Source organism: Scardinius erythrophthalmus (assembly GCF_964197995.2).
Source record: "Scardinius erythrophthalmus genome assembly, chromosome: 3".
Classification (NCBI taxonomy): domain Eukaryota; kingdom Metazoa; phylum Chordata; class Actinopteri; order Cypriniformes; family Leuciscidae; genus Scardinius; species Scardinius erythrophthalmus.
Genome location: NC_138223.1, coordinates 38,919,367 through 38,946,940, shown reverse-complemented (window position 1 = coordinate 38,946,940; position 27,574 = coordinate 38,919,367). Strand labels below are relative to the sequence as shown.

Sequence of the window (27,574 nt, the reverse complement as noted above, 5' to 3'; positions counted from 1 at the left end):
CAAAAGATTGATTTTGAAGATGTTGAAAATTATAGTTCTGAGAATATGTTTGAGATGGCGAATATGAGCCAGACGCTGAATGTACTGGGAAATGAGCTCTGACGAGGGCAGTGATGATGGTTTATAACATCTGCTCAAACTGAACCCTTCCTAGAACCAAAAGGTTACAAAATATGCTTTATTGTATTATTCTGTACTTCTTACACTAATATCAGGAGAGTTTTATATTATCACGACAGTTAGAGATCCATCCGTGTTAGATGTAGATCCGGGTCAATAAAGACCCGAATATGTAATAATGATTGGCGAGACATTCATGCATTTAAGGGTTAACTAATCAGTAAGTAATAGCAAATTTAGGACTGAAATTCTTCATTAGGTAATCAATTGTCTTTTTTACTCCGAACATGGTCATAAAATGCATCACTAATAATTTAAAGGGCACCTATTATGCAAAATTCACTTTTACATGGTGTTTGAACATAAATGTGTGTTGGCAGTGTGTGTACACAACCACCCTATAATGATAAAAATCCACCAAGTGCTTTTTTTAAAATCCCCATAAATCATAAGCACTGTCTCATCAGAACGAGCTGTTCTCAGATTCAGGGCAATGTGACGTCACTTTGCACAGGCCCCTCCCACGACTGTTGATTGACACTGCAGTTTGAGCATAGACCCGCCCTGTGTGAGCTGGGAACAGTCCGATATTGTTTCGATGCTTGAGCAGCTGTAGACAATAATGTCTCCAAAGCGATTGAGGTGTTTTGTTGTTGGATGTAAGAATGAACATATCAGTCTTCATTTACTCCGGTTGTTATTCAAGGATGGATCAGTACAACTGTTCGTGATCCGGCTTACAGTCTCCGGAGCGACAGGCTTAACGTTACTGATCACGGCAAAAATGAAAGTCAGAGCGCTGCCTGGACGGGGTCTGCTACAGCAGACTTGTATTAATAGTGGATAAAAACAGATGACAAATAACCGTAATTAAACTAAACTATTCCTGTTCTATCTCTATACAGCATATATTCTCTGGCTCTGTGGGCATTATTGTCCGACTCCGAGTCGAAATGAACACCACTACTGAGAGTTCCTGTTTTGATATTATCAGATGAGATTGTCCTGGCTCTTAGCGCGAGCTCATGAGGCTCCGCCCCCTGGGCCGGCAGCAGCAGTTAATTTGCATTTAAAGGGATACACACTAAAACAGCGCGTTTTTCTGAGCCCCAAAAAATGACATTTGAAACATGTTGTAAAAAATTATCTGTTGGGTATTTTGAGTTAAAACTTCACATACACACTCTGGGGACATCAGAGACTTATTTTACATCTTGTGAAAAGGGGCATAATAGGTGCCCTTTAAGTGTTACATAGTCACTCTTCAAAGTTACTAATGAATTACTAAGAATTACTTCAAGAACTACTAGTGATCTGGACTATTATTTTAAAGTGAAATAATGGTCCAGATCACTAGTAGTTCTTGAAGAAGGACTAGGTAACTCTTAGTGATGCATTTTATTTATTTTATTTACTTACTGATTAGATAATCTTGTTTCTATATTAGTTAATAGCAGTAGCTGAAGTGTATGTATAATGTAGAATGTAGTACTACTCATTCGACCTGCATTAATTCCTGCATGTTTACTATTAATGATGAACTATCATTCTAGTGTTACCAGATGTTGTAGAAAAGATTTAGTTAAAATAATTGTGTATTTCTGCTCATTACTTTAAAGACTAAACAAAGCAGAATATATTGTTTTGCTTGTGAATATAAAGTTTACTTACTACAAAGTGCTCCCAGATTTATTGCCACTATCCTGACAAACTTTGGCAAATCCAGTGATTTGATTTGTCCCTCAACCAGGTACCTGGTCACATGACTTTCCTGATGGACTGACCAGAAAACCAATGTACTACAGAAGTTGCATTATACCATCCAAACAGATTACAGTTTTCCAGGTCTATTTAATATGCATCTTATGGCCTGGGATGGGACTGTAGGCAGACTGCCTGAGGCTGAGACTTGAGGAGAAACAAAATCAATACAGTATAGCCAAGCTATTCTATTGCCATGATTTTGAATCAATACACTTAAGTATCAATCAGTATCAGTGTTATTATTCTGCATTGATTTGATTTTTAGGTAGGCCAGCTTATAAAAATCAATTGTTTCTTATTTAATAGTTCAATATCGTTTTAAAGTGAAATTGATGACATAGGTTCACCTAATTTGTTTGTTCAGTAATAGAGATAAAAAAAGGTGCAATGTGCAAAACAATGTATTGTTTGCAAGCAAAGAATCACAAACTTATAAACTTCATAAATGCATAAAAGATCTATCTATCTATCTTTCTATCTATCTATCTATCTATCTATCTATCTATCTATCTATCTATCTATCTATCTATCTATCTATCTATCTATCTATCTATCTATCTATCTATCTATCTATCTATCTATCTATCTATCTATCTATCTATCTATCTATCTATCTATCTATCTACAGTATCTATCTTTCTGTCAGTCTACAGGTATCTATCTATCTATCTATCTATCTATCTATCTATCTATCTATATGTCTGTCTGTATATCCGTCTGTCTATCTATCCATCCATCCATCCATCCATCCGTCCGTCTGTCTATCATTATATCTATCATTCTATCTATCTATAAAACAGAACTACAACTAAACTCCTTAGGATGGTGACATCTTTCTCAACCGCACATCTTGTCAAGCATGCAGAAAATCCTCTAGACCATCCTTTTCTCGCAGTGATCTTCAAGAAAGCTTTTATGTTCAGAAATGAATCTTTAAAATAAAAGTACAAAAGTTTGACATTTCCACAAGGCACTATTACTCTTGCATGAGAACTGAGACATTCTCAGGTCGCAGCCAGAAGGACAAACATCGGTTGCGCACACACGCAGATGCTAGCTGGGGAACTAAATGGGGATCAGACCGTGGTCAACTCAGGATCATTCCCGGCATGTCAACATCCAAAAACATGGCGCTGTGAAGAGAGAGAGACAATGAGCTCCCTGTGTAATCCATTTCTGGTTTCAAGGCATCTGTTTTTTGGGTAACTGTTAAGCACAGCTTACATACAGTATAAGTGGATCTGAATGTGGAGAAGGAGAGGGATTTGTCCATCACGGATGCACAGACATGGACGCATCCTCTCAGGACAGGAAGACTGATATAAGGTGACATCTCCATGTCATGAGAATTCAGGTCTGCGAGAGTGTAAATGCATGTTTCTGACTTTATATCTAGAAAATGGGGCATAAGGATGGAAAGTAACAAGAGGACACTTTCATGCAGGGCCAACATGTGACTTTGAGATGACTGGATGACTGTACATATAAAATATCTTAGTTATACAGTATGTAGAAGACGAGGGAAGATGCCCCTTTTAGAAACTGTGAGCATTCACTGCTAAATATTCAGAGATGCGTTTAGCTTCTCATCCAATGCATTATTCAAATAAATAAATTAAACAGCTGCTATAGCACGAAATCTTGTCCAACCACGCTGTAAAATCGATATATGCATTTTGAGAATTTAGTTAAATAATTGAATAAAGACTGATCAAACAGCATCCCGGTCAAATGCATACATCTGATTTACACTATATAATTCAATGAATCATATATAGGCCTTTATTTTTAATTCATGACAGCAGTTAACTTTGAATTCAGATCAAATCATTCCACTTATTTGGCCTTTAGGTTGTGATAAATAATGAACACGTTTGAAATGTGCAACTAATTTGTGGAATTATTAAATTACATGAATTACAAAAAAAATTTCATTACCCTAGTGAAAAATAAATATTCTAAAATGTATTTGAAATTTATTTTATGCTACAGTAAGTATACTACAAATACATTTACATATCTATGTACGTAATATAAATACCCTGCAATTGTACTTTCAGTATACTAAATTAATATTCTTAAAGTCTGCTAAATTGGAACAACTAATTTTGTATTTAATGTACTTAAGTTATCCAGAAATAGTGCTGAGGTCCAACTAAACATATACTTAAAGGGCATGTTGCAGGTTAGAGTACCCAGTGAGCCAATGTATAGAAAAATAATGTAGAAACTAGATTTAAATATAAACATATACTTATAAAACGCTATTTAGGCTTCTGGAGTCGTTTTTGTGAGGAAAATTTTACTTCCGCATTTGAAAACCGCCGAACCAGAAGTGACGTCACATGAGGTAGAGCGGTCAAAGTAAACAATGGATCGCAATGACAGCTCGGAAAGCTGGGGGAATTGTAGCCTAAATATTTACTCGTATGATATATATAATTCATATTTAATTGATATATATGATGATATCATGTAATTATGAGCCTGATATGAAGCCAAGTTAGCAGGACAGGCCAGGTTTAGACAGAACAATGGTGAGTTGTGGTGTGAGGAGAACAGGGCGAGAGAACAGTGTTAGCTTTAGCCGACGATATGTAGCCTATAACACTATACTCAGATCACATCAGATCACATCATTTTATTAGGGCTGGGTACCGAGTTCGATACTTTTAGGTACCGACCGAATTGCCTCGATACTATCGAGTATCGAAAAAATGACATGTTGAATTTGGTTCCAGATTTCGATACCTAAGGAGTTAACTCGTCAACGTCAGTGCTCAAACAAATACATATGATATGCACAACGACACACATAAAGCTGCTCACGCACATACACGCAAACTCTACACACACGAGACGCGCGGAACTCTTTGCGCACATAGTCATATGAGAGGCGCGCGAGCACACACACAAACTCGCGCACATACTCAATGAGACGCGAGCGCACATATTCATATAAGACGCAAGCACACACACATAATACCTTAAAGATGGGGAAAAGTCGATCAAAAGTGTGGGTACATTTCTCCAGGCTCGATGCCAACAGCGCGCGATGCAGTATTTGGGGTAAAATAATTGCTGCAAAGACGGTACCACGACAAAAATGATGAAGACCTTGACTGTTCACGGAGTAAACATAAGAGCAGAAAGTTGCTCCGCCTTCGACTGGTAAATGAAGAGATACCTTGTTGATGACAGTGTTAATATTGTAATAAATAATAACCTACTGAATGTACACTGCCGTTCAAAAATGTGTTGGTTAGTCAGAATTTTTTTTCCAGTAAGGATGCATTAAAGTGATCAAAGGTGACATTAAAACGTGTAATGTTACTAAATATTTCGTTTTTAAATAAATGCTGTTCTTTTGACATTTCTATTCATCAAAGAATCATGAAAAAAAATTATCATAGTTTCCAAAATATTAAGCAGCAAACTGTTTTCATATTTCTGAAGGATCATGTGACACTGAAGTAATGATTTTGAAAATTCAGCTTTGACATCACAGGAATAAATTACATTTTGAAATATATTCAAATAAGATTTTAAATTGTAATACTACTGTATTTCACAATATTACAAGTTTTACTGTATTTAAAAAAAATCAGCTTTGGTGAGCATGAGCTCTTTATAAATCATTGTTCCTTTGTGCTTTTTTTTGTTCCTTTGTGCACTGGCTAAGGAGCATGAGTCAAACTGAAAAAAATAAAACCAAATTTTTTCTGAGGTAATGTGTTATGTAATCTTGTTAAAATGGATTTCATAAAATTGGTATCGAAAAAAGTATCGTTAGGAACCGGTATCGAAACTGAGGTATTGAAATTGGCACCGGATCGAAAGATTTTGAACGATACCCAGCCCTAAATTGTACAGATTATTATCATCATGTATCAGGCAATAGCAAAGCTAGTATTTGGACCCTTACCTGCATGTGTTGTGTATGTCAGCCATTAGGAGACAGTTTCCAGAGGAAGAGGGATTTAATAAAGGCCTTGAATTAACCCATTTGGTGACGATGAATAAAACAATGATCACAATCACAACTGACTTACTGTATAAAAACTTTATATCTAGAAACAGCCAACACAAACATTAAAGTCGGTTTGTACAGATTGAAAATGAATTATAGAACATAATATTTATAATAATTAAATAATATTTATAATAATAAAAAGTGTCGGCTGCAGACTAATAACAAACACATAAATGCATTACATTACAAGTTTATGTAGGATATGTTAATGAATGAAATTAAGACAAGGCACATTTTGTAAAACAGATGTACAATAAGTGATCTCTGACGGATCCGTGACCGTCATGTTTCCTGCCGGAACCACATACTGACGACGGGCCGTCACCGGGCGACCCGATGAAGGAGCCGGGACAGTGTGCACATATCGCCGGGATTATAATCATTCGGTCTATAGTGAACGCTACACACAACCGCGTTTTTCAAAGCAGAAGCAGAAGTGAAGTCCCGTCTCTTACCCGGCACAAAACGCACACAGGCACGGAAGATCGCACCGTCTTTTTTCTTATTCGGAAATCTGTGGACTCCATGTCCTGACAGGCCATAATTCACAATCATTTACCACGACGATGATTAATTGAAATACAATAAGCACCGAAAACACAGTGAATCATGACCGCTCCAACTGAACACCAACCTATCTCTGCACTGAGCGCGAACGCAGAGCCAAACGAGTACCTCATGTGACGTCATATGACGCGATGGTGAAAAAAAGCGCTTTTTCAACACGGTCAAGGAAACGGTCACGTTTTCTATTGAATTTGCGCCCTTATGTCTTGCAAAACAATTTTTAATCCTGCATTTACTTTTCATATGGTATTTTCATACAAGGTTATATTAATAATTTTTTTTTTTTTAAAACCTGCAACATGGGCTTTAAGTATATTTGATTGTGCTGAAGTGGAAATATTGCAAGTATACTTTAGGAACACTTGAAATATCTTGCATTTAAAGATTGATATTATACAGTGATCATAGGCACCGATACCGTGGGTGCTCCGGGGCTCGAGCACCCACGGAAAATACCGAGCACCCACGTGTGCCAGACTGCCAGTAGGCGCTCTGTCTACATTCATTTAAAATTAATCATTGCAGTCGGTGATATGTGAAGCGTCTGTCACACTGTGATTGGTTATGTCGCAGTCAGTCGAGTAGTATCGCCCATAGATATCTATGGTATCGCCTGCTCCATATCCTATCCACCAATCACAGCGTTTCTCGGATGAAAAGCCTCTTTAGTGACCCTGCTCTGTACGCAGCTGCAGCGCAGTTCTTTTAATTCTGTTCCTTCTGAAGAATTAACCGCAATGGTGAGTTAACAAATCTAATTTTTACTGTGTGGACTTGTGTGACAGAGTCCTGCGCGGGTTTGGGTAGCCTACCCGCAAATTTTGCTCAAACGGGTGCGGGTCGGGTCGGGTCGGACACGGGGGAAACACGGGTCTAAACATGGGTTTAAAACAATCATGTGCAAACGTACAAATATATGCACATCTTTAGGAACACATCTACAAAAATATGCCCGTATTTCAAGTTAAAAAAATAATAATTTAAAATCCACATCAGTTTATTTGTGCCCACGCCCTCCCAACTTTTAAAAAGTCATCATAACCGCGCGCGCACGCGATCTGCTTGCAGTCGTCGAGATGGATGCTGAGGAGTTGAAGAAAAGAATAGCTAGATGGTAAAGTTGTCGACAAAACTGAAGAAAACAATGTTGTGAAAGGCTTTGCTGCATGCATTTTCGTGTTGGATAGCCGCAAATGTGGAACTTTATCGCGGAGGAAGCACGCAGATAACTGTTACTGTGGTAACAAACCAAGCCGTTCTATCGAACAGTATTTTTCAAATTTAACACTGTTAAGTGTCGGCCGCTGTCCATTTCCTAAGGTTCTGAAGTGCAAAAAAATTGACTTTTTTTTTTTTTTTTTTTTTTAAGGGCGTACGCCCATGAGCACCCACGGAGGAAAACATAAATCGGCGCCTATGACAGTGATCATACTATCCTTACTAATAATGATATTAAAACACATTTTTGGCTTAATATTAAGAAATGTACATTGTACAATAAAAAAGTACTCCAAATAAAGTTTAATTATACACTCACCTAAAGGATTATTAGGAACACCTGTTCAATTTCTCATTAATGCAATTATCTAATCAACCAATCACATGGCAGTTGCTTCAATGCATTTAGGGTTGTGGTCCTGGTCAAGACAATCTCCTGAACTCCAAACTGAATGTCAGAATGGGAAAGAAAGGTGATTTAAGCAATTTTGAGCGTGGCATGGTTGTTGGTGCCAGACGGGCCGGTCTGAGTATCTCACAATCTGCTCAGTTACTGGGATTTTCACGCACAACCATTTCTAGGGTTTACAAAGAATGGTGTGAAAAGGGAAAAACATCCAGCATGCGGCAGTCCTGTGGGCGAAAATGCCTTGTTGATGCTAGAGGTCAGAGGAGAATGAGCCGACTGATTCAAGCTGATAGAAGAGCAACTTTGACTGAAATAACCACTCGTTACAACCGAGGTATGCAGCAAAGCATTTGTGAAGTCACAACACGCACAACCTTGAGGCGGATGGGCTACAACAGCAGAAGACCCCACCGGGTACCACTCATCTCCACTACAAATAGGAAAAAGAAGCTACAATTTGCACAAGCTCACCAAAATTGGACAGTTGAAGACTGGAAAAATGTTGCCTGGTCTGATGAGTCTCGATTTCTGTTGAGACATTCAGATGGTAGAGTCAGAATTTGGCGTAAACAGAATGAGAACATGGATCCATCATGCCTTGTTGCCACTGTGCAGGCTGGTGGTGGTGGTGTAATGGTGTGGGGGATGTTTTCTTGGCACACTTTAGGCCCCTTAGTGCCAATTGGGCATCGTTTAAATGCCACGGCCTACCTGAGCATTGTTTCTGACCATGTCCATCCCTTTATGACCACTATGTACCCATCCTCTGATGGCTACTTCCAGCAGGATAGTGCACCATGTCACAAAGCTCGAATCATTTCAAATTGGTTTCTTGAACATGACAATGAGTTCACTGTACTAAAATGGTCCCCACAGTCACCAGATCTCAACCCAATAGAGCATCTTTGGGATATGGTGGAACGGGAGCTTCGTGCCCTGGATGTGCATCCCACAAATCTCCATCAACTGCAAGATGCTATCCTATCAATATGGGCCAACATTTCTAAAGAATGCTTTCAGCACCTTGTTGAATCAATGCCACGTAGAATTAAGGCAGTTCTGAAGGCGAAAGGGGGTCAAACACAGTATTAGTATGGTGTTCCTAATAATCCTTTAGGTGAGTGTAATATTTATATCAGTAAGTCTCAAGCGATATGTCAGTAAATATGTTAAAAGATTTGTAGTACAGTATACTTAATATGAAATACATTTATTTTAAATACATTTTGCTTTAGGTTTTTTTCACTAGGGTAAATATTACAAATAAAAGCAACAACTGTTCTGCACTGCTAATTGAATGTCTGAATGTGCAAATTTAACTTTTCATGTGCCAAAAATTGTACTGTACAAATATGATGAATAACAAATTAATAACTGCGTCCACAAATTAACACAGATTTTTAAATGCCAAGATAAAATAAAAACATGTTGTTTATATTACCCAATGAAAAAAAATAATACATTATTTAACTTCAAAATTGCCCAGATGGAATAAATCTTGTAAATGAAAAAATAATATTAATTAGAGCATAACCACCAATAATTGTGTTGAGATGTGATTTAGTTTTTACTTTATTAATTTGATCAAATAAATGTAGTCTTGGTGAGCATAAGAGAATTCTTTCAAAAAACATTCAAATGAATCTTATAGACACAAACTTTTTAATTGTAGTTTACATATGAAATTACTACTGATTAGAGAAGAGTTTATCGTTCAACATGCTTAGTTTTCATAATTTTCTGTCCTTGAACAACTTAAAGGTGGTATCAGTGATTTCAAGCCCAAAAATATTTTTATCACATTCATCTAATCTTTCCTAACGATCCGCTAGCTGCCCGCCCCATAAGCATGCCGTCAAAAAAACACGTCTCTGTAGGCAGCCTAGGCTCTGAGATCTGCACACAAAAACAAACGCGTTTTTTTGACGGCATGCTTATGGGGCGGGCAGCTAGCGGATCGTTAGGAAAGATTAGATGAATGTGATCATTTATTTTTGGGCCTGAAATCACTGATACCACCTTTAAGAGCAGTTATGGTTCCTTCCAAATCCTCTCCAGCCTTTCCCCCCACATCCTGTGATCCTATTATACCCCAACACATACAGTACATGCAGTGTTCACAGGGACGATTTAACAACAAGAACAGATGCAACACGCCATGCCCTGCTAATGAAAAATGAGTGTTCATTACTGTAGATGAGGATCTCTGCTAGCGGACGATTGCTATAGTGAGACAGAAAGAGAGAACGATTTTTTATTTATTTTTTCTGTGACACCTAAATCATTCAGCAAATGTGCAATTATTTATTTTTGGCTCCTTTGCTCATGCTCAACCAAGTGAAAAATAAATAAATAAATACTTAAGCACAATTTATTCTAATGTACTTTAGTATAACTAAATGTATTTGTGGCACACTATAAATTGGTATACTTTAAGTCTGTTATTTTGGAACAACTAATTTTGTACTAAATGCATTTTAGTTGTCCAAAAGCAGTGCTGAAGTTCAACTAAATATCTATTAAATATACATGTTTGTGCAAAAGTAGAACTATTCCAATTATACTTAAGTACACTTTAAATATACTCTTGTATTTAAGTTTTGAAAGGCAGAATCCACAACCTGAGGTCATACTTTTAGTGATTTTAAAACACATTGCAATGGCATTCAAAGTAAACTTGAAGTGTGCTGATTGGCATCATTATTGTGTGCTCAAAATACAATAAAGCACTGTAATCTTTATAAATAGACTTTATATAAATTTAGAATACCGAAAGTACAATAGCAGGGTATTTATATTAAGTACATAAATATGTAAATGTATTTGTAGTATACTTAGTATAAAATAAATGTATTTCAAATGTATTTCATTTTAGTATTATTTATTTTATTTGGGAGGTATAGAAGATTAGACTCTGATATTATGATTTTCATTTTCTCTCTCCTTCCGCTCTCTCAGCATTTCTTTCGTGTTTTAGGAGGTGTTTTTGATAGTATGTTCACACAGACTCTCAACATCCTCATTAAAATTGCCAGTGTGTTTCAAAGGAGTCTGGTTGGTGTTCGAAAAGGCAAAGCTCTGTAAAAGAACCACCCTCCAATTGCAACCGAAAGTTTTCATTTTCATCCCTTCATTCTTATTTCAGTGTTTTCCCCCCGGTTATCTGCTTCTTTCTCCCCCTCCAATTATAAGCTTTAGATCCAATCAGCCTGAACTTATAACTGTGGAGAGAAATATTGCTCCGAACTCTTTTGGAAAGTTTCCTTTTCATTGTGAAGATTTGCAATCCATCCCACTATCATTATCACTTAAGTTTGTTTTGGTTGTGCAATTTGTTTTAAAATGTTCCATTATCTTTATGCATTAGATGTTAATTATTTTACTTATTGATAGTTTAAGAGTAATTGAAGTAAAATTGGTTTTGTTAATGAGTTTAAGGGCAGGCACTATTAAAGGAGTAAAGGGTTTACATTAAGTGGAAGTTCATTCTAGGACTCGGCATCCGAACAAACTTCAATATAATCGTGCAACATTTTGGACATGAATGATTACCCAAATCATAAAACTTGTTGAGGAGTGATATACTATTACTAAGTGAACAAACTTACAAAGTGTCAAAGCAAAACACAAAACAAAACAGCAGAAAAAACAACAAAACACTAAAAAGAAAAGAAAACAGAACAAAACACACAAAAAAACAGAACAAAACACAATACAAAAACAAATCAAAACAAACAGAACAGACACAAAACAAAGCACACAAAACAACGGAACAAAAACAGAACAAAACACACAAAAAAAAAAAACGAACAGAACAGACAAAAAAAAGACAAAACTGATTGGGGCTCTTTTGATTTGGGCCAGTAATTAACCATCTAATAACCTCCAATAAACCACCCTTATAATAGCATAACAACATACTAAGAATACCTTACAAAACCCATAGCAACTCCATAGCATGTGACGTCCAAAAACAAGGATGAGCATGCACCGTTTGCAGTTTTGAAAATGTATTAATAGCAATCCAACATGATTTAGTGGTTTGTTCAAATTCCAGAGTATTTCACAGCGCACAGTGATATTCTTAGTATTTGCAGTCAACTGAAAACAAGAAAACAAGTGCTCTGAGTGCCATGACAACAGAAAAGTGGCATTAAATGAACATAGAAACACAAAACAAAGCCTAACCATAATGCTACTCTTTTTCAGCCTTGCAAGCACTTGCATTTCCTTTGAATGTAGATAAAGTGATATATACAATAATGTCAGCAAAGTTGATACAATTAAAAGAAGTATAATTAGTTTTGTATTCATGCAACAGCACATGCAGCTCAAGGGTTTCAAACCACGGCAACTGTACATGGCTTCATTTGTTTCTGGTGTGAATTTGTCTGAACAACATGCTCTGTAGAGTTTTTTTTGTTTTTGTTTTTCACGACAGACTTGCATTAACAGCACAAAAAAGGAAATAAACAACAGCGATGAAACCAGATTTCTCATCAACAGAACACTCTCAATTCAACAGATAAGCTCTGGAGGCAAGCAAAATATGACATGTGTCATTATAATAAATAATTGGGGCCGTGACAAAAGGAAAATCAGACCTTTAAACCTTCCGTCTTTATGTTGGCGGATATTACCTGTCAAGTATGACTCAATTCCTCTATTTAGACTATTTTCTTTAGAATGAAAGACCCCTGAGGCCACTAACGCAGGACAGGGAACGGTCTGACTCCCATTTCTGACACATCTGGTGTGTTGATGGGATTTTAATTTGATTACAGCAAACATAACAAGTGCCTCTGAGGCTGCTTTTGAAACTAGAAACCGCTCGCAAATCCAGTCTAGTGAGCACATGCTGATGGCGGTGATGATATTCTCAATTTATTATTATGACAGACACTAAATTAGAGTTGGCTCCAGGATATAAAGGGAAGTCCCACCAGAGTGTAATTAAAAAAGGTAAGAATATCAATGAAAAAAACAGAGTGTGGTAAATGACCTTCTGAATAATAATCGTTAGTGATTTATGATCGTCGGAAAGCACGGGGAGGGGGCGAAGCAGGAGTGCAGAATTTTCATAAATCTTATATATATTAAAAGTAGAATCATAAAACGGAAGAGGTTCATGAGCAATGTTGAAGTACAGCAGAGTAATATAGAAGGAAGGAAGGAAGGAAGGATGGATGGATGGATGGATGGATGGATGGATGGATGGATGGATGGATGGATGGATGGATGGATGGATGGATGGATGGATGGATGGATGGATGGATGGATGGATGGATGGATGGATGGATGGATGGATGGATGGATGGATGGATGGATGGATGGATGATGGATGGATGGATGGATGGATGGATGGATGGATGGATGGATGGATGGATGGATGGATGATGGATGGATGGATGGATGGATGGATGGATGGATGGATGGATGGATGGATGGATGGAGCATATTGCTAAATAAATAAGTAACCAAGTAAGTATAATATAATATAATATAATATAATATAATATAATATAATATAATATAATATAATATAATATAATATAATATAATATAATATAATATAATATAATATAATATAATATAATATAATATAATATAATATAATATAATAATTCCACAATTGCAGTGTCTAAGAAAACATTACTACTTGTAGATAGTTCAGTATCTACTTTACTTAAGTATTTACTTTTATTTTCATTTACTTTAGATGTACTATACAAATAAATTCTAAATTGTTGGAAAAGTCAAGATTTCACTCCGTCTTGTCTGATCAGAGTACGTTGTTTGAAAGTCGAACAAATGTCAATTCCATAAAGCCACTAAGATTGTAAAAAAAAAAAAAAACCGCTAGATGTTTTTTTTTAACCCTAATAAGAGATGGCACAAAGAGAATCCATGGGGAAAATGAAGATTGCCAAAGTTCTTGTTTTTCCTCTGGCTGAGAGGTAAGTTTTGACTTCTTTAAAAGGTCAGGGACATCAGGTAAGTCCTGCTCTGAAAGGTCTGACTGGTGTTGTACGCGCTGACCTGTGAAATATCAACTCTATATAGGACCTGCCGCTGCCAAAATGATGCAATTTGAAAGTCTGTCAGCGGCCACCCTTGCATGACCCCTCTCAGGCAGCGACGTCAGATGGAAGGAAGGAATGGGGGACGATGGTCCAGAAACATGTCCATTTGATGCGGAAACTATATGACGTTATATGTGTGTATATTTGTGATCACAGCTATTTCAGTTCTGAACACTTTTCTTCTCCTCCTATGAATAAACTTCTATCCTAACAAAGCGCAAGTATGTCTCAGACCTTAAGAGCTCTATTTGTTGCTGATGAATTATAAATAAGATATTAGGTGTTTCCTCTTCCTCTGAGAACGCAGGATGCTTGCATAAGAAAGAGGTACAGCGCTTTGAGCAAAACAAGTGTCAGTTCTTTTCCTGGCGTCGATATTTCCTTCACATCCACATACAGAGGGGTTCACTCACTTTGAATATTATCTGGGAAAAAATGACTGATCCGGCTCCATTGTTTAAGGTCACTCTGTTCATTAAAACTGACACGCCGTTTCTCAGAGCGATGCTTGTGGCCTGACCTTTCTCAAAAAGTCAACAGCTGTCTAGTTTTCTGCTAGCGGAACTAAACTTCACCAATTGCTCCTTCAAAATCCACCTCCATCTTAATTGAACTTTGATCTCAATTAACAATGACGGTGTGTGGGCCCTGAAGTGTATTATATCATGAAACGCCACTGGTGGTGACCAAAGCTAAACGCAGGCACAGGAAGAAAATGGCAATCGGCGCCAGGGTTGTGCTTAGATTTGCTGCTAGCCTGTGTAAATGAGCACAGAACTCCCCGGAGGCCTGATTTGTGGAAAACTGAGTATTAGCGAGCCATCATTTTGTCAATACATACTTTCATTGCTGTGGGAGCAGTCATTGTGATGTATTATAACATTCGGCTGCACTGAGCCGCAGGGTTTAGCCGGCTAGTGTGAGAATTCAGTCTTCCTCATGACAGCTGGGTTTGTGTTTGCATTTGGGTTAGTTCTGATTGGTATTACGATGGTGTTATTTCAAATATTTCTTTTATCTTCATCTCTATTTTATAGGTTCAGTCCATTTTTCTATTTCAAATGGCGTGCATATCATGAACACAATTCTGAATTGAAGAATGAAGAGGCATTTACTGATTTGGAATTCAAAGATATTTGACAGGCAATGCATTCTGAGCAATTTTAGAAAACTAAAAACAATTAAATACATATACATACATACATACATATATAAATATATATACCCCTTTAATTCAATGTATTTGCCATTTCATTATAATTAATTGTGAAAATTGTATGTACACCAAATATTTTAATGTGTTGAATTACAATTTTAAATACAAGGATGCAAAGATATGTATATATGTATGTATATATGTATGTGTATATATATGTGTGTGTGTGTGTGTGTGTGTGTGTGTGTGTGTGTGTGTGTGTGTGTGTGTGTGTGTGTGTGTGTGTGTGTGTGTGTGTGTGTGTGTGTGTGTGTGTGTGTGTATATATATATATATTAGGGCTGTCAATCGATTAAAAATTTTAATCGCGATTAATCGCATGATTGTCATGAGTTAACTCGCGATTAATCGCATTTAATCGCACGTTTTTTTATTTGTTCTAAATGTACCTTAAATTAATACTTTTCAAGTTTGTAATACTCTAATCAACGTGGGCATGGATAAATAGATGCTTTAAGCAAATGTATGTTTATTATTGAAACCATAGTCAATATAGAGCATAAGGACGAGACATGTTTCAAAGGTCATAGATGTTTTTCAAAGAACTTGTTCAAGTCTATTAGACATGTAGAAAGAACAAAAAAATGCCAGGTTACCATTACTTCTCTTTCTTTGCACTGAGCAATTAACACAAACCTGTTTAGATTTTTGCATGACAGGGGCAGCTCTTCTGAAAATGCTAAATGTAGGCTACATTAATTATTTATTATTACATTGTAGTTTGTCTCTCTCTGTGCCCATTTTGATGAAGCTAAATTCTCAATAAAATGTTTTCATTGGTACATTTTACTCAGTGCTTAATTTGTAAAGTGGGAGGTCCGGGAGCGCAGAGGGGGGGTGGATCCGGCGACTCAAAACGGGGGTTGGAGGTAACGAAAAAAAAAAAAAAATAATAATAATAATTACACTGCCTACGTAGCTTCTCTGCAGGGACAGCGCCAGCTGAGTGGGTGCTAGATAGATCATTGACGGGGAGCTGCGCAAAACTTGGCCACTAAATATTTAATATTCAGTTATGTTAATGATCACAATTAAAGTTTTAATTTTATTAAATTGAACAAGTAGGCTACTTAAATAACATTCAGCATTCAATCAAATATTCTAAAAGATGTAGGCTATTATTAATAATAATGTTTATTTATTTATTTTATTACAGATAGAACAAATAAATTAATAATAATGACTGTTATTTCAACAAAATATCTCGTTATTTCGAAATAATATGTGTGCGTGCATCTGTAAATCCGGTGACGCGTGTATTGATTTTTATTAATAAAAACAATAAAGTGTTTTCTCTAAAAGTGTCGACTCAGCTGCAAAGATGAAGTTGACGATCGCCATCTCCGTGTGAACGCACTTATAGAGAGAAATGCACATAAATAGGCCTAATGGATTACATAATCGAGCCTTTTTCCTTTTTCGTTTTGAATTATTTCGTTTAAAGACATTTCAAGCTTTGTGTATTTGATGTATTTGTCATGTCTGTGTGAGGCATACACTGAGTTTCGTGCTGCAGTTCACGTGCAATGCAAGTGAGCGCGCGGGCGCCTCCGTTATATTTGTTTCGTATTCAATAAATAGGCCTACAGGCAAATGGTTGATGAAAATTTGATTAAAATTAAGATACAATTTATACAAAACGAAATTCACTTTAAAGAAAGGCTTTCTAAACAACTTCAACTTCAACGGACAAAATCATGTCTGACCCGCTCCATGTCTCATATTGCGCATCCTATCTTACTCGGTCGTGCTGTTCACTTTTCATAAATCAACATAAATGAAAAAAAAAAAAAAAACATTATAATATTTTAACAAATATGAAACTAAATGCGCTTTTTTAATGGCTACAACGGCATAGTAGGCCTACATACTCTATTTGTACACATTTCTGCACATTAATTTAATTCTGAATTTTGCACACACAAGTGAAAGGCATTTGTTCAAATCAAGTTCACGGATAATTGTGCGTTATTAATCATTATGATACTAAAATCCTGACAAATATGCTATGTACAAAAAAATCAGATGAGCCCATAATATGAACGCATTTACACGTTAAGCATTTTCCTCCCATATATAGAAAACCATTATAAGAACGCTTAATGTGGCAGATTAGAATGTCCCCTTATTATGTCGAAATAACGAGATATAATGTCGATACTTGACTACTGTGTCCACCGTGGTCTCCTTTTTGATCAGCAGAAACGATTTTTGCTTGTTTGGGATCTGACTGTCTAGCGTCTTTTTGACATTTTTCCCCTGAGTGAAACGATCGAGGCTAACATCAATCTCAACTCGTACAACAAGCGCGCAAGTCATGTGTCACAAACATTGAACACTAAAACAGTAATTTTATTTTATTTCATTTAGGCAATTCATTTTATTGACACGGGAGGTGCCGGATCCAATAAAAAAGGTTCCGGATCCAATGTCGGAGGTGCCGGAACATGTTCCGGCTCAAATTAAGCCCTGATTTTACTGTTTCTGTTGTCAACGGAATGAATTTGAAATGGTGACTGAAACGCGACCCATTAAGACATAACCAGCTCTTCCTTCTAAGATGTTAAGTTAATCTGCACAAAAGTTCTGATAATCGAGCCGTCGTCTGATGAAATCAAATACACATAAGATAAAGACAATATCTGTGCTCTGATTTCGGCTATACTTGTAAAATTAGAGAAGCAACATAATATCTGTGAATTAAAGAGCTGCTCCTCCAGCGCGAGACGCAGAGAGAGAGAGAGAGAGCGAGAGAGAGAGAGGCGCGCGCGCATGCTGAGAGAGCAGTACCGGCATTACCGGTAGATTCTCAGAAACTAAATAAGGTTTGGGCGCTTTGTTAAAGGGAAAAAAATCGCTAAAGGGGTCTGCAATGTCGCTAAGTTGGCAACACTGTGTATCTCCATTTCTCCAACTAGGTTTTGGGCCACGGGTCAAACAGAAAATACGCGCTGCGTTAATCGAGCGTTAAAAAAATTAGTGCCGTTAATATGATTTTGCGTTAACGCGTTATTAACGCGCTAACTTTGACAGCCCTAATATATATATATATATATATATATATATACACACATACATACATACATACATACATACACATGTACATATACATATATTCATATCTTTGCGTCCTTGTATTTAAAATTGTAATTCAACACATTCAAATATTTGGTGTACATACAATTTTCACAATTAATTATAATGAAATGGCAAGTAATACATTGAATTAAAGGGTACTTCACCGCTGGCAAAATAGACTTCCAATAAAACTTGGATGCTTATACGGCAGAATTTTGTTATTTTTTTTAATTGATGCTACCTGACTAGAGAAAACTGAGAAATAATGCTGCCTTCCCTTTTGCCAAATAGGAAAACGTGTACACCCATAATGCACTAGGCATGTTGGCATCCAAGGCCACTCTCACCAGTCTGCTATGGATACGCTTGACCAGGGTCAAATAGCACCTTGCTTTTGTAGGAAATACTTCTTAGCAAACTTTTAGTCATACGTGTGTTGACTTGTTTGTTTCCGTATGCAAGTATTCAAAGACTAAACATTTAGTGGGAGTGAGTTACTATCCGTTCCACAATGATTTATATCGCACAAAGAATGAAACATCCTTGAATAAGAAAATCCATCCATATATTCTCAGAAAAGCCATTAACCTTGAAACCCCGCTGAAAAGAGCACTGCACTTGTCATCTCAAATCAGACGTCATCCCAAATCGTCAGCCTTAAGCACCTCAATCCGGGGCTTCTCTCTGTCCAAATTGAAGTGTTCAGCTCACCGTGTGAAAGATAAGGCTGCTCCTATTACTCTCAATTGAACAAAGCATCTAAAAACACCAGTAAACGAGAATCTAACAGAGCCAATAAGGATTACGAAGGGATGACAAAATGAATTGAATTTACATTGTAGAGGACTTTTGTAGTCTTTTTGTTTTCTTCTTTTTTTTTCAGCAAGAAATAGGCTTAGCTGACCTACTTTCCAACTGAGGATATGAATGATTCAAACTAGTAATACAATAAAATTAAATAAAATAATAAAAAATTAAATATCATGGGCTAATAACAAGTGCTCAAGTCGGAATGGTTCCTGAAGTTATTACTGTCGCCCCTCACACACAACTCCCATACTCTAATGTAATGGAGAACGGGAGATGAGATAAGATGGGAGGAGAGAGATAGGAGACAGAGGAAGAAATGGTATCTTTTAGCTCACCTCCATAGAGTGCTTTCTGTTACACTGCCAAGGTGAAAGTCATACAGCTTGGTGAGAATCAGAATCACCTGTGAAAAGAAAATCAAAAATACGATAAATCTATATGCACTGATTTCCTGACATATATTCATCACTCTTATTTCGTTCCATCACATTTATATTTACTGCTGTTTTTTTCCCTAAATTGTTATAACAGGAGACATATTGCCAGAGGCTAATAGCAGGACATGTACAGTAGCGAACAATTCAAGTTAACAATAATAGTGCTAGAGCTCTCAAGAGACAAAACTGAACTTTCATGATTCTCAAAGAAACTCACTACTTGTTTGAATATCAATAGAAACATTAATTGCATTCAAGCAATGGCATGAAACCTTCAATTATTTAAATTTACAGTCAGTAATAAAGAAGAAAGTAATTTCTCAAGACTTTGACCTTTCTAATGTTGTATAGTTTGTCATGACTTATGCAGTACACACACACTACTTTTAGTGGGTTCGCAGGCGTATGCGAACCTAATGATGTACATATTTGTCCTGTCTGTTTACATTCATTTATATTCACACAAGACAAACTAACTATGTTTACATCAAAACAGTGCCAAGTTGGACCTTTTTCACTATCAACTTAGCTGTTTAGAAGCCAGTGGCGTCTAAACACAGGTGGATGCTCATTTTCCAAAAGCCCTTCAATTGTTTCTTTTCCTGACCGTCGCGTTGTTGTGTTTACTTCTCTTTTGTGTCAACAGGCGAGACTCAATCAGGCTTCAAGGCTTTAATCTGGGCGGGATTGAGCTTGATAGTTCTCAACCCTGACCTTGGGCTCTATGATCTGTGAGAGCTTTTAGCCTCAGGGTCAGTGAGAAGACAGCGGGAGCTGAACTAGCCATCCAGAACACCAAACACTCATGCATGCACCCGTATCACACATTCACAACACTGGCCCCATGAAACGCCTCGACATACTTCACTGCGCACACCACTGAAAATGATAAAGGCTTAAAAATGTGTTTTCTCTGTGGTTTCCTTCACTTTATGGTGGCACAGTACAGTGGGGTAAGATGTGTCGCCCACTTAATCTAGCAAATACACGATCATATGCTGCCTGGACCAGGCCTAAAACTAATGGGGTATAGTTAACTAAAAATATGACTACTTATGTTACTTGAAATAAAATAAATGTTAACGGAAGTAAAAAAAACAAAATAATCTCATTTGCATTTAGTTTAAAAACACTGTATATAGACATATTAAAAAGATAATAAAATCACAAAAACACACTAAATAACAAAAATTGCAATAAAAAAATTAATTCAAAATATGAATAAAAACCATAATAGTATCTCAACGATACAAAAATAACACGGAAAACCACACAACACAGAGCCTTTTTACTTAGTTTTATATTTTAATTTATTTATTTTCTATGCTTATTAAATGTATACAAATAAAATACATATTTTATTTTGCATTTAGTTCTTATATTTTAATTAATGTATTTTTATACTGATTAAATATATAAAATAAAGTAAATATAAGCAAATCACTTTTTTTTCATTTGGTATTGTTTTCTCCTAAAATCATTTGGCAGCAGACATTCTCTATAGAGAGACAACTTGAAGTAAAAAGTGGCACAGCTTACCCCACTCTTCACTATACATAACCCTTCTGAATTTGAACAAATAAGCTGATAGCATGGAAGATATGTTTACAGTTGTTACTTTAACTTACACAAAGCCAAACACAAAGAGAAAAACTATAAGCAAATCTCTAAAATGATTTCCAAAATGAATTTAGCATGTTCACGCACCTTAACACAGTCAAATGTTGGACTGACTTCCACCATGACTTAATTACATTTGAAACCAAAAGAACATACATGAACAGTATGACATTAGGCAACAGACAGTTATATAATTAATAAATGGCTCAGTGTTTATACATTTGCGCAACATACGCGGAAGACAGCAACTGACAAAGGGCAGCGATTATAAGTCACAGTTGCAACACATGGTCCCTCACGTTTACATTTTACATAATTACAGCCATTTCCTTATGTTAGACGCTGCTGTGTTTCCTGTTCAGGTCTAGGTAAGTTTGAGATTATGGGTTTCATTTGCATATTCATATTCATTTTTCCTGTGATAGCTTTGCTTAGTGTAAAACAGGCCTCTTCCCTGAAGCAGGGCGACAAACAAGCTGTCACTTTGACTCATGTTGGTAGTAGCGACTACTCAGTGTCTGTTTCAGCAGATAAAAGTCATGAAACGTGAAAAACATGTTGGCGAGGGGGAAAAAACTGTTCAAACCCTTCTTCCTCAAAGAAAGAGTTTACTGTATGACCAAGTGGCTAAAGCAAACAAAAAGGCCAGCCGTGCTGAATGCCTAACCGAGCGATGCTGATATTTGTAAAAAAATAAATAAATTGTGTTTAGACTCATGGAGAACAGATGGTTCAAACCAAAAAAGATCAGTCTAACCAAGTCAATCTTACAGGAAAATGTAAATATTTTACGAGGTTGTCATTTCGTATAAACTCACATGATGTGAATCGTACAAAAAAATATGATTTATAGAAAAAAGAAAGCATGTCTTCCCCTAACCCCACCTCAAACCTAACCGCCACTTCATACGAAAATGTACATACGAGATTGTACGAATTAATACGAATAACCAGTGCTTGACATTAACTTTTTTATTCACCAGCCACTGTGTTTTCCAAATGCCACTTAGCATTTTCAATGGCCACAATTTTGACATCGATATCATGGGGGAAAACTGCCACATAGATATTTTTTTATTACATCATAATTTGGCAGCACGCATATTAGGCTGCTGTCACTTTAAGTCCTCACGCACGGATCCATTATACTGTTACACATGCATTTTCTCTATCAACATTCACTTAAAACAACTGTGTTTATGTAAATACTCACCAAGACCGGCATTTTGAAATTATTTTGTGGGTATTTAACTGTTTAAGCGCAATAAGCAGCGAAAAGAACTCAATTTAGCACTGAGAGACGGCTTTACGGCTTAACGCACTTTGGGTGGGAGCGCAAAATATTCTGCGGAAAACGAGTATTGGAAGTGTTTCAGATGATTCACTATCAAAATATAATTTTGACAACACTATATTGCACTTAGTTTATAATTTAACTCCAGATGCCTTTTTAAAAGACTACAATTGGAAAATGTATATATTATATTTAAAATTCAGCTAGCCAAAGTGGCTAGGGGTGACTGCGTTACACGATACTGCTGAAATCCACCTGCATTTGGAGACTGGGTTGGTCCAGAACAGAGAGGGGCCAGCCATTTAAATAAGAAGAGAAACAAATAATGGGAAGTCTTGTCCGAGCTAGAAGAATCACAACCTCTGAACTCTTTACTCTCGCTTAATTCTCATGTTCTGTTCAGAGACCCAGGGCCATTTTAATAGAGATTAAAATTATACAATTTAAAGAGAAAAAAATCCACTGAAAATATAGACCTGATCTAGAAATATAGAGACAGAAGTACTTTTTACAAGTACTTTACTTACTATATTATATTTATCTTTTCCAAAAAAAAACTTACATTGCAGATACAGAGAAACTCACTGATGTATTTGGAGTGGATGAAAGCCACACAGGAGCAAAAATAGCATAGCAATATAAAGAAAGAAAGAAAGAAAGAAAGAAAGAAAGAAAGAAAGAAAGAAAGAAAGAAAGAAAGAAAGAAAGAAAGAAAGAAAGAAAGAAAGAAAGAAAGAAAGAAAGAAAGAAAGAAAGAAAGAAAGAAAGAAAGAAAGAAAGAAAGAAAGAAAGAAAGAAAGAAAGAAAGAAAGAAAGAAAGAAAGAAAGAAAGAAAGAAAGAAAGAAAGACTTATACAGGTGTGTGTGTGAGGCACAGAGAGATTTCTTGTTGCCCCTTAGGGTTTCTATTGTTTATTGTATGAAAGCCTCAGCTGCAGTGGCATTTTACACAAACACAGTGTGGAGGCTCCAACTTCTTGATGCCATTCTGCATTGTTCTTTCCTGCAGATCAGCAGAACTCTTGCTGACAAATAAAGCATGGATCCACCTCTGATTGCTGGTGCTCGGCATAACACACAATAAACCACTGCAAAACAAGCAGAAATGAAGCTCCAAACGTAGCTTTGGGAGGACCCTAATCACTCAGTCCCGTCAATCACCATTTCAGGCGTCCCAGTGGCAATTCTGCCAGTATCCCTTTTTCTCCATTCTGTCAACTGATGGAGTTTGGGTTCCTTGCCAGTCTAACCTCATGGCTTGCACAGCAATATTATTATATTATATTATATTATATTATATTATATTATATTATATTATATTATATTATATTATATTATATTATATTATATTATATTATATTATATTATATTATATTATATAAAACGGTTAGTTCCAATCCTTGATTCTGATTGGTCAATAGCTGTGCTTTATTCACGATAAACACGGCTATGACCGCTTCACCTAACTGTTCTATGTATCACTACACAACACCCCTAGCAACCACTCTTAGTAACTTAAACACATGTTTGAGCTCATCGATATTGTTCATTGAAGCTATAGTAGAGTATTGTGAGAGATCGAGTAAGCGAGTGTACCTGCATTTACAGTAGATATAGCATTTTCCTTCAGGTCAGTCAGGGCTGCCAACTCTCACGCATTGAGCGTGAGACTCACGCAATTGACACTTTTCACACGCTCTCACGCCACACATCCATTTTCTCAGGCACAGAAAAATTGCGGAGCAAAGAGGTAACCTACTTTTAATATTAAACTAATTCTCAGCTCTTAGATTTCGTCAATTTTATTACGAAATTCAGACAAAAATACGTTTGGCGCTTGTAAATGTGACGTGACAGATCGCTGAGCGCCTCAGTTCAAGTGCACGTGAACCGATCATCTGTTACTTTTTATTTAAAGATGCAGTACAACTTACCGAAAGTATACATAATATCGACCAATTAGTGTTTTTCAACCACATAAAGAGGTCAATATAACAGCAGGAGAACAATTATGTCACATAACGTTACATTTACCTCAGGAAAGCCATTTAATGACCATAGCATGTTAATTGAATAGAAAAAATAGCTAGAGAGGAGATTTTGCTGAGCACTATATTACATATTTATTATATTTTTACTTATGTCATTAAATAATTGTTATTATAACAAATACTGCATTATATTTAATTTAATTTGTTATTTTTAACCTTTAATAATACCAGCAGATTGGGCCCTTTATGTTTACAGCATTAGGTGAGATTATTTTTTTAAATAAAATTTAAAATAAACATGTATCCAAATTAGTCAATATTGAATCAAAATCGGAATCAAATCACAAGAATGGAATTGAAATCTTGAAATTTTTGTCAAGCAATAATAAAAAATGTCCCCTACCAGTCATTGTACAATGTAAACATTGTAACATGTTGTCACTAAACTTCATAAAATTATATTTAGTTACCAAATGTTTTGACAATCACAATTACATATACCATAAATCCGTTTGAATGTCCGCTGCGATATCTTGTCCTTTTAACAGTTTTTAACAGTTTTTTTTTTTACAGTCTGGTTTTTCCGTGCCCATAGTTATCTGTCAGTTGCGTCTTCCTTCTCCGTGTTCACAAGTTTGATTCCTTTCAATTTAAAAGTCTTCTCTACAGACTGACTCACTCATAAAGACGGTCTTTGCCGCCATTTATTGGCGAAATAATGTATGTAACTTTTGTTTCCGTTTACGGTCAGGGACTACTTTTTCCAGCGGAAGGAAGGCTAAAAAGTTATTTTACTTCATAAAACTTGCATAAATACATGTTTTCGGCTTTAATAGTTGTACTCAGCGGTACTTAGTTGTATTTGAGTAAGGTACTCAAGGCAAGTGCTGTATTGTGAATAAGTAACGGCCATAGACTGTAAAAAAATATGGACGTAGTGTCCGTGACGTCACCCGTAGGTTTCTGAAGAGCATTTTTGAAGCCTAAAGTGGGCGGAGCCGGCCGTCGCCATCTTGGCCTTGCGTCACTCCCGGATAACAGAAAATAGACAAACAGGCGGGGCGTGAGTGGAGCTGAGGAGCCTGGCCTGGCTATCTGAAATCACCTAGCTCAAGTTCGTAGAGAGCTTATTCAGTCCATTTTAAATTCTGATGTTGGCCGTCTCTCAAATGGGTTATGGTTTAACCGTTAAACCATAGATATATTGCCTTTGAAGTGCAAATAAATGCGCTAGAAAATCCGCGCTCATTCATGTGCATTTATTGCACGGACGGAGAAAGCGCCGACGCCTGCATGATTTCATCTGACGGTAACTTACATAAGCATATAATCCATCTGTTCCATGGGAGCAGAACGAACGAGCATTTATTGACGTTTTAATTGTCAGACATCCATTAGTGCATGTTCACAGAGGAAAACAACTGAAATACAGTGCTGGTTGTTCTCTCGAACGATAACGACGGAATCCAAAGACGTGGGCTTTGTAACGTTACCTAAGTATTAAATTGTATGAAATAATAATCCCGAAAAAAAGCTCAAACACTGCAGAGATGCTAAGTTCAGCAGCTAACATTGCTGAGGTGAAGTGACGGCTAGTAACAGCAGACAAACGGCTAGCACTGACAGCGGCAATCCATCTGTCAATCAAGTGGCTTGGCCACACCCTTAAATTTAAATATTAATCAACTAAACGGACGAGTTATAAAATAATTCACCCCCCTCACAGTTGTTATGAAGGGCAAAATTAGCTGTATATACCAAATCCACATACAGGCACCAGGCTGTAAACATGTTTTTTTCTGCTGTAAAGTTGGTCATTTTAACATGGGGGAGATACAGATTTGACTCACTTCTGACAACAGCCTCAAGCGGCCAGTCAACGAATTGCAGTTTAACTCACTTCCGTGTTGGTTTCAAGAGAGAGACGGGGAGGTTGCCGCTTGGTAACGGCTGAAGGGGTTGCAGGCACGACGCGAACAACGTCCTTCAGCCATTACTTATTCACGATGCAGCACAGCCTCTCGTACCTTATTGCTTACATATAAGTCACTATTGATGACATCACTGTTTTCCGCAAAACTGCTTTATAGGGGAAATTAACTAATTTAATAATTGATCATCTTTACAAAAGAACTAAATCAACACTGAACTTCAGCTAGACTTCAGCTGAACAATGACACTATTTTTCTTTTAGAGCTGCTGTACAGCCAAAATGAACTGTTTGCATAATTGAATTATTATTACTGTAAAGCTGATTTGAAACTGTACTGTATTGTATTGTATTGTATAAAGTGTTATATAAATAAAGGTAAGGTGACTTGACAACTTAATGGATATGTTTTTTTTTTTGTTTTGTTTTTTTTCTAACTTGATTAAATTAAGGGAAAATGTACATGCAATTAGTTTAGGTCAGTACAACAAGTTAATTTAAATAAATGTTTTGTTGAACCAACTTAATTTTAAAATAAAGTTATTAAAGTTCATGTTTCTGTTCACCATAAGATTCAAAAACATCACAGAAACTCTCCTAAACATCACTGAGCATTGAGCATATAATCATTAGGCTAACATCTACTTAACAAGTTTAAGTGGACTGAATCAAATAAAATTATTTCTGATAAAACGTTCAGAAATTGTGTTGCATCAGCTCATTTTAACAAAGTAATTTGAACAAGCAGTAAAAGTATATATTTTTAATGTTTAATTATTGTGTAGTTATCGTCATCCATTATTACATTCATTCATCCATATCCATATCCATATCCTTTATACATTTCTATTCTCTGTAGCAGGGAGTGCTGGAGCTGATATGAATAAATATAGCCTACTTGTGCATTTAATATATAGAAAATGTAATAATTGCAGTATACTTTTTTTTTTTTTTTACCAAATCTTACAGCCCAAATCAGAAGCCTCAGCAGAAAAGGAAATATT

General features: G+C 36.3%; 1 protein-coding gene across 1 annotated transcript in view; it reads right to left on the bottom strand.

The window, feature by feature from the left end:
• sorcs3a (sortilin related VPS10 domain containing receptor 3a) overlaps positions 1 to 27,574 on the bottom strand; it is a gene marked incomplete at its 5' end in the record, with an annotated part of 250,852 nt that overhangs the window by 138,202 nt on the left and 85,076 nt on the right. Inside the window, one exon of the mRNA XM_081360716.1 lies at positions 19,634 to 19,701. Within this exon, the coding sequence (XP_081216842.1) occupies positions 19,634 to 19,701 (68 nt within the window). The remainder of the gene's footprint in view (positions 1 to 19,633; positions 19,702 to 27,574) is intronic.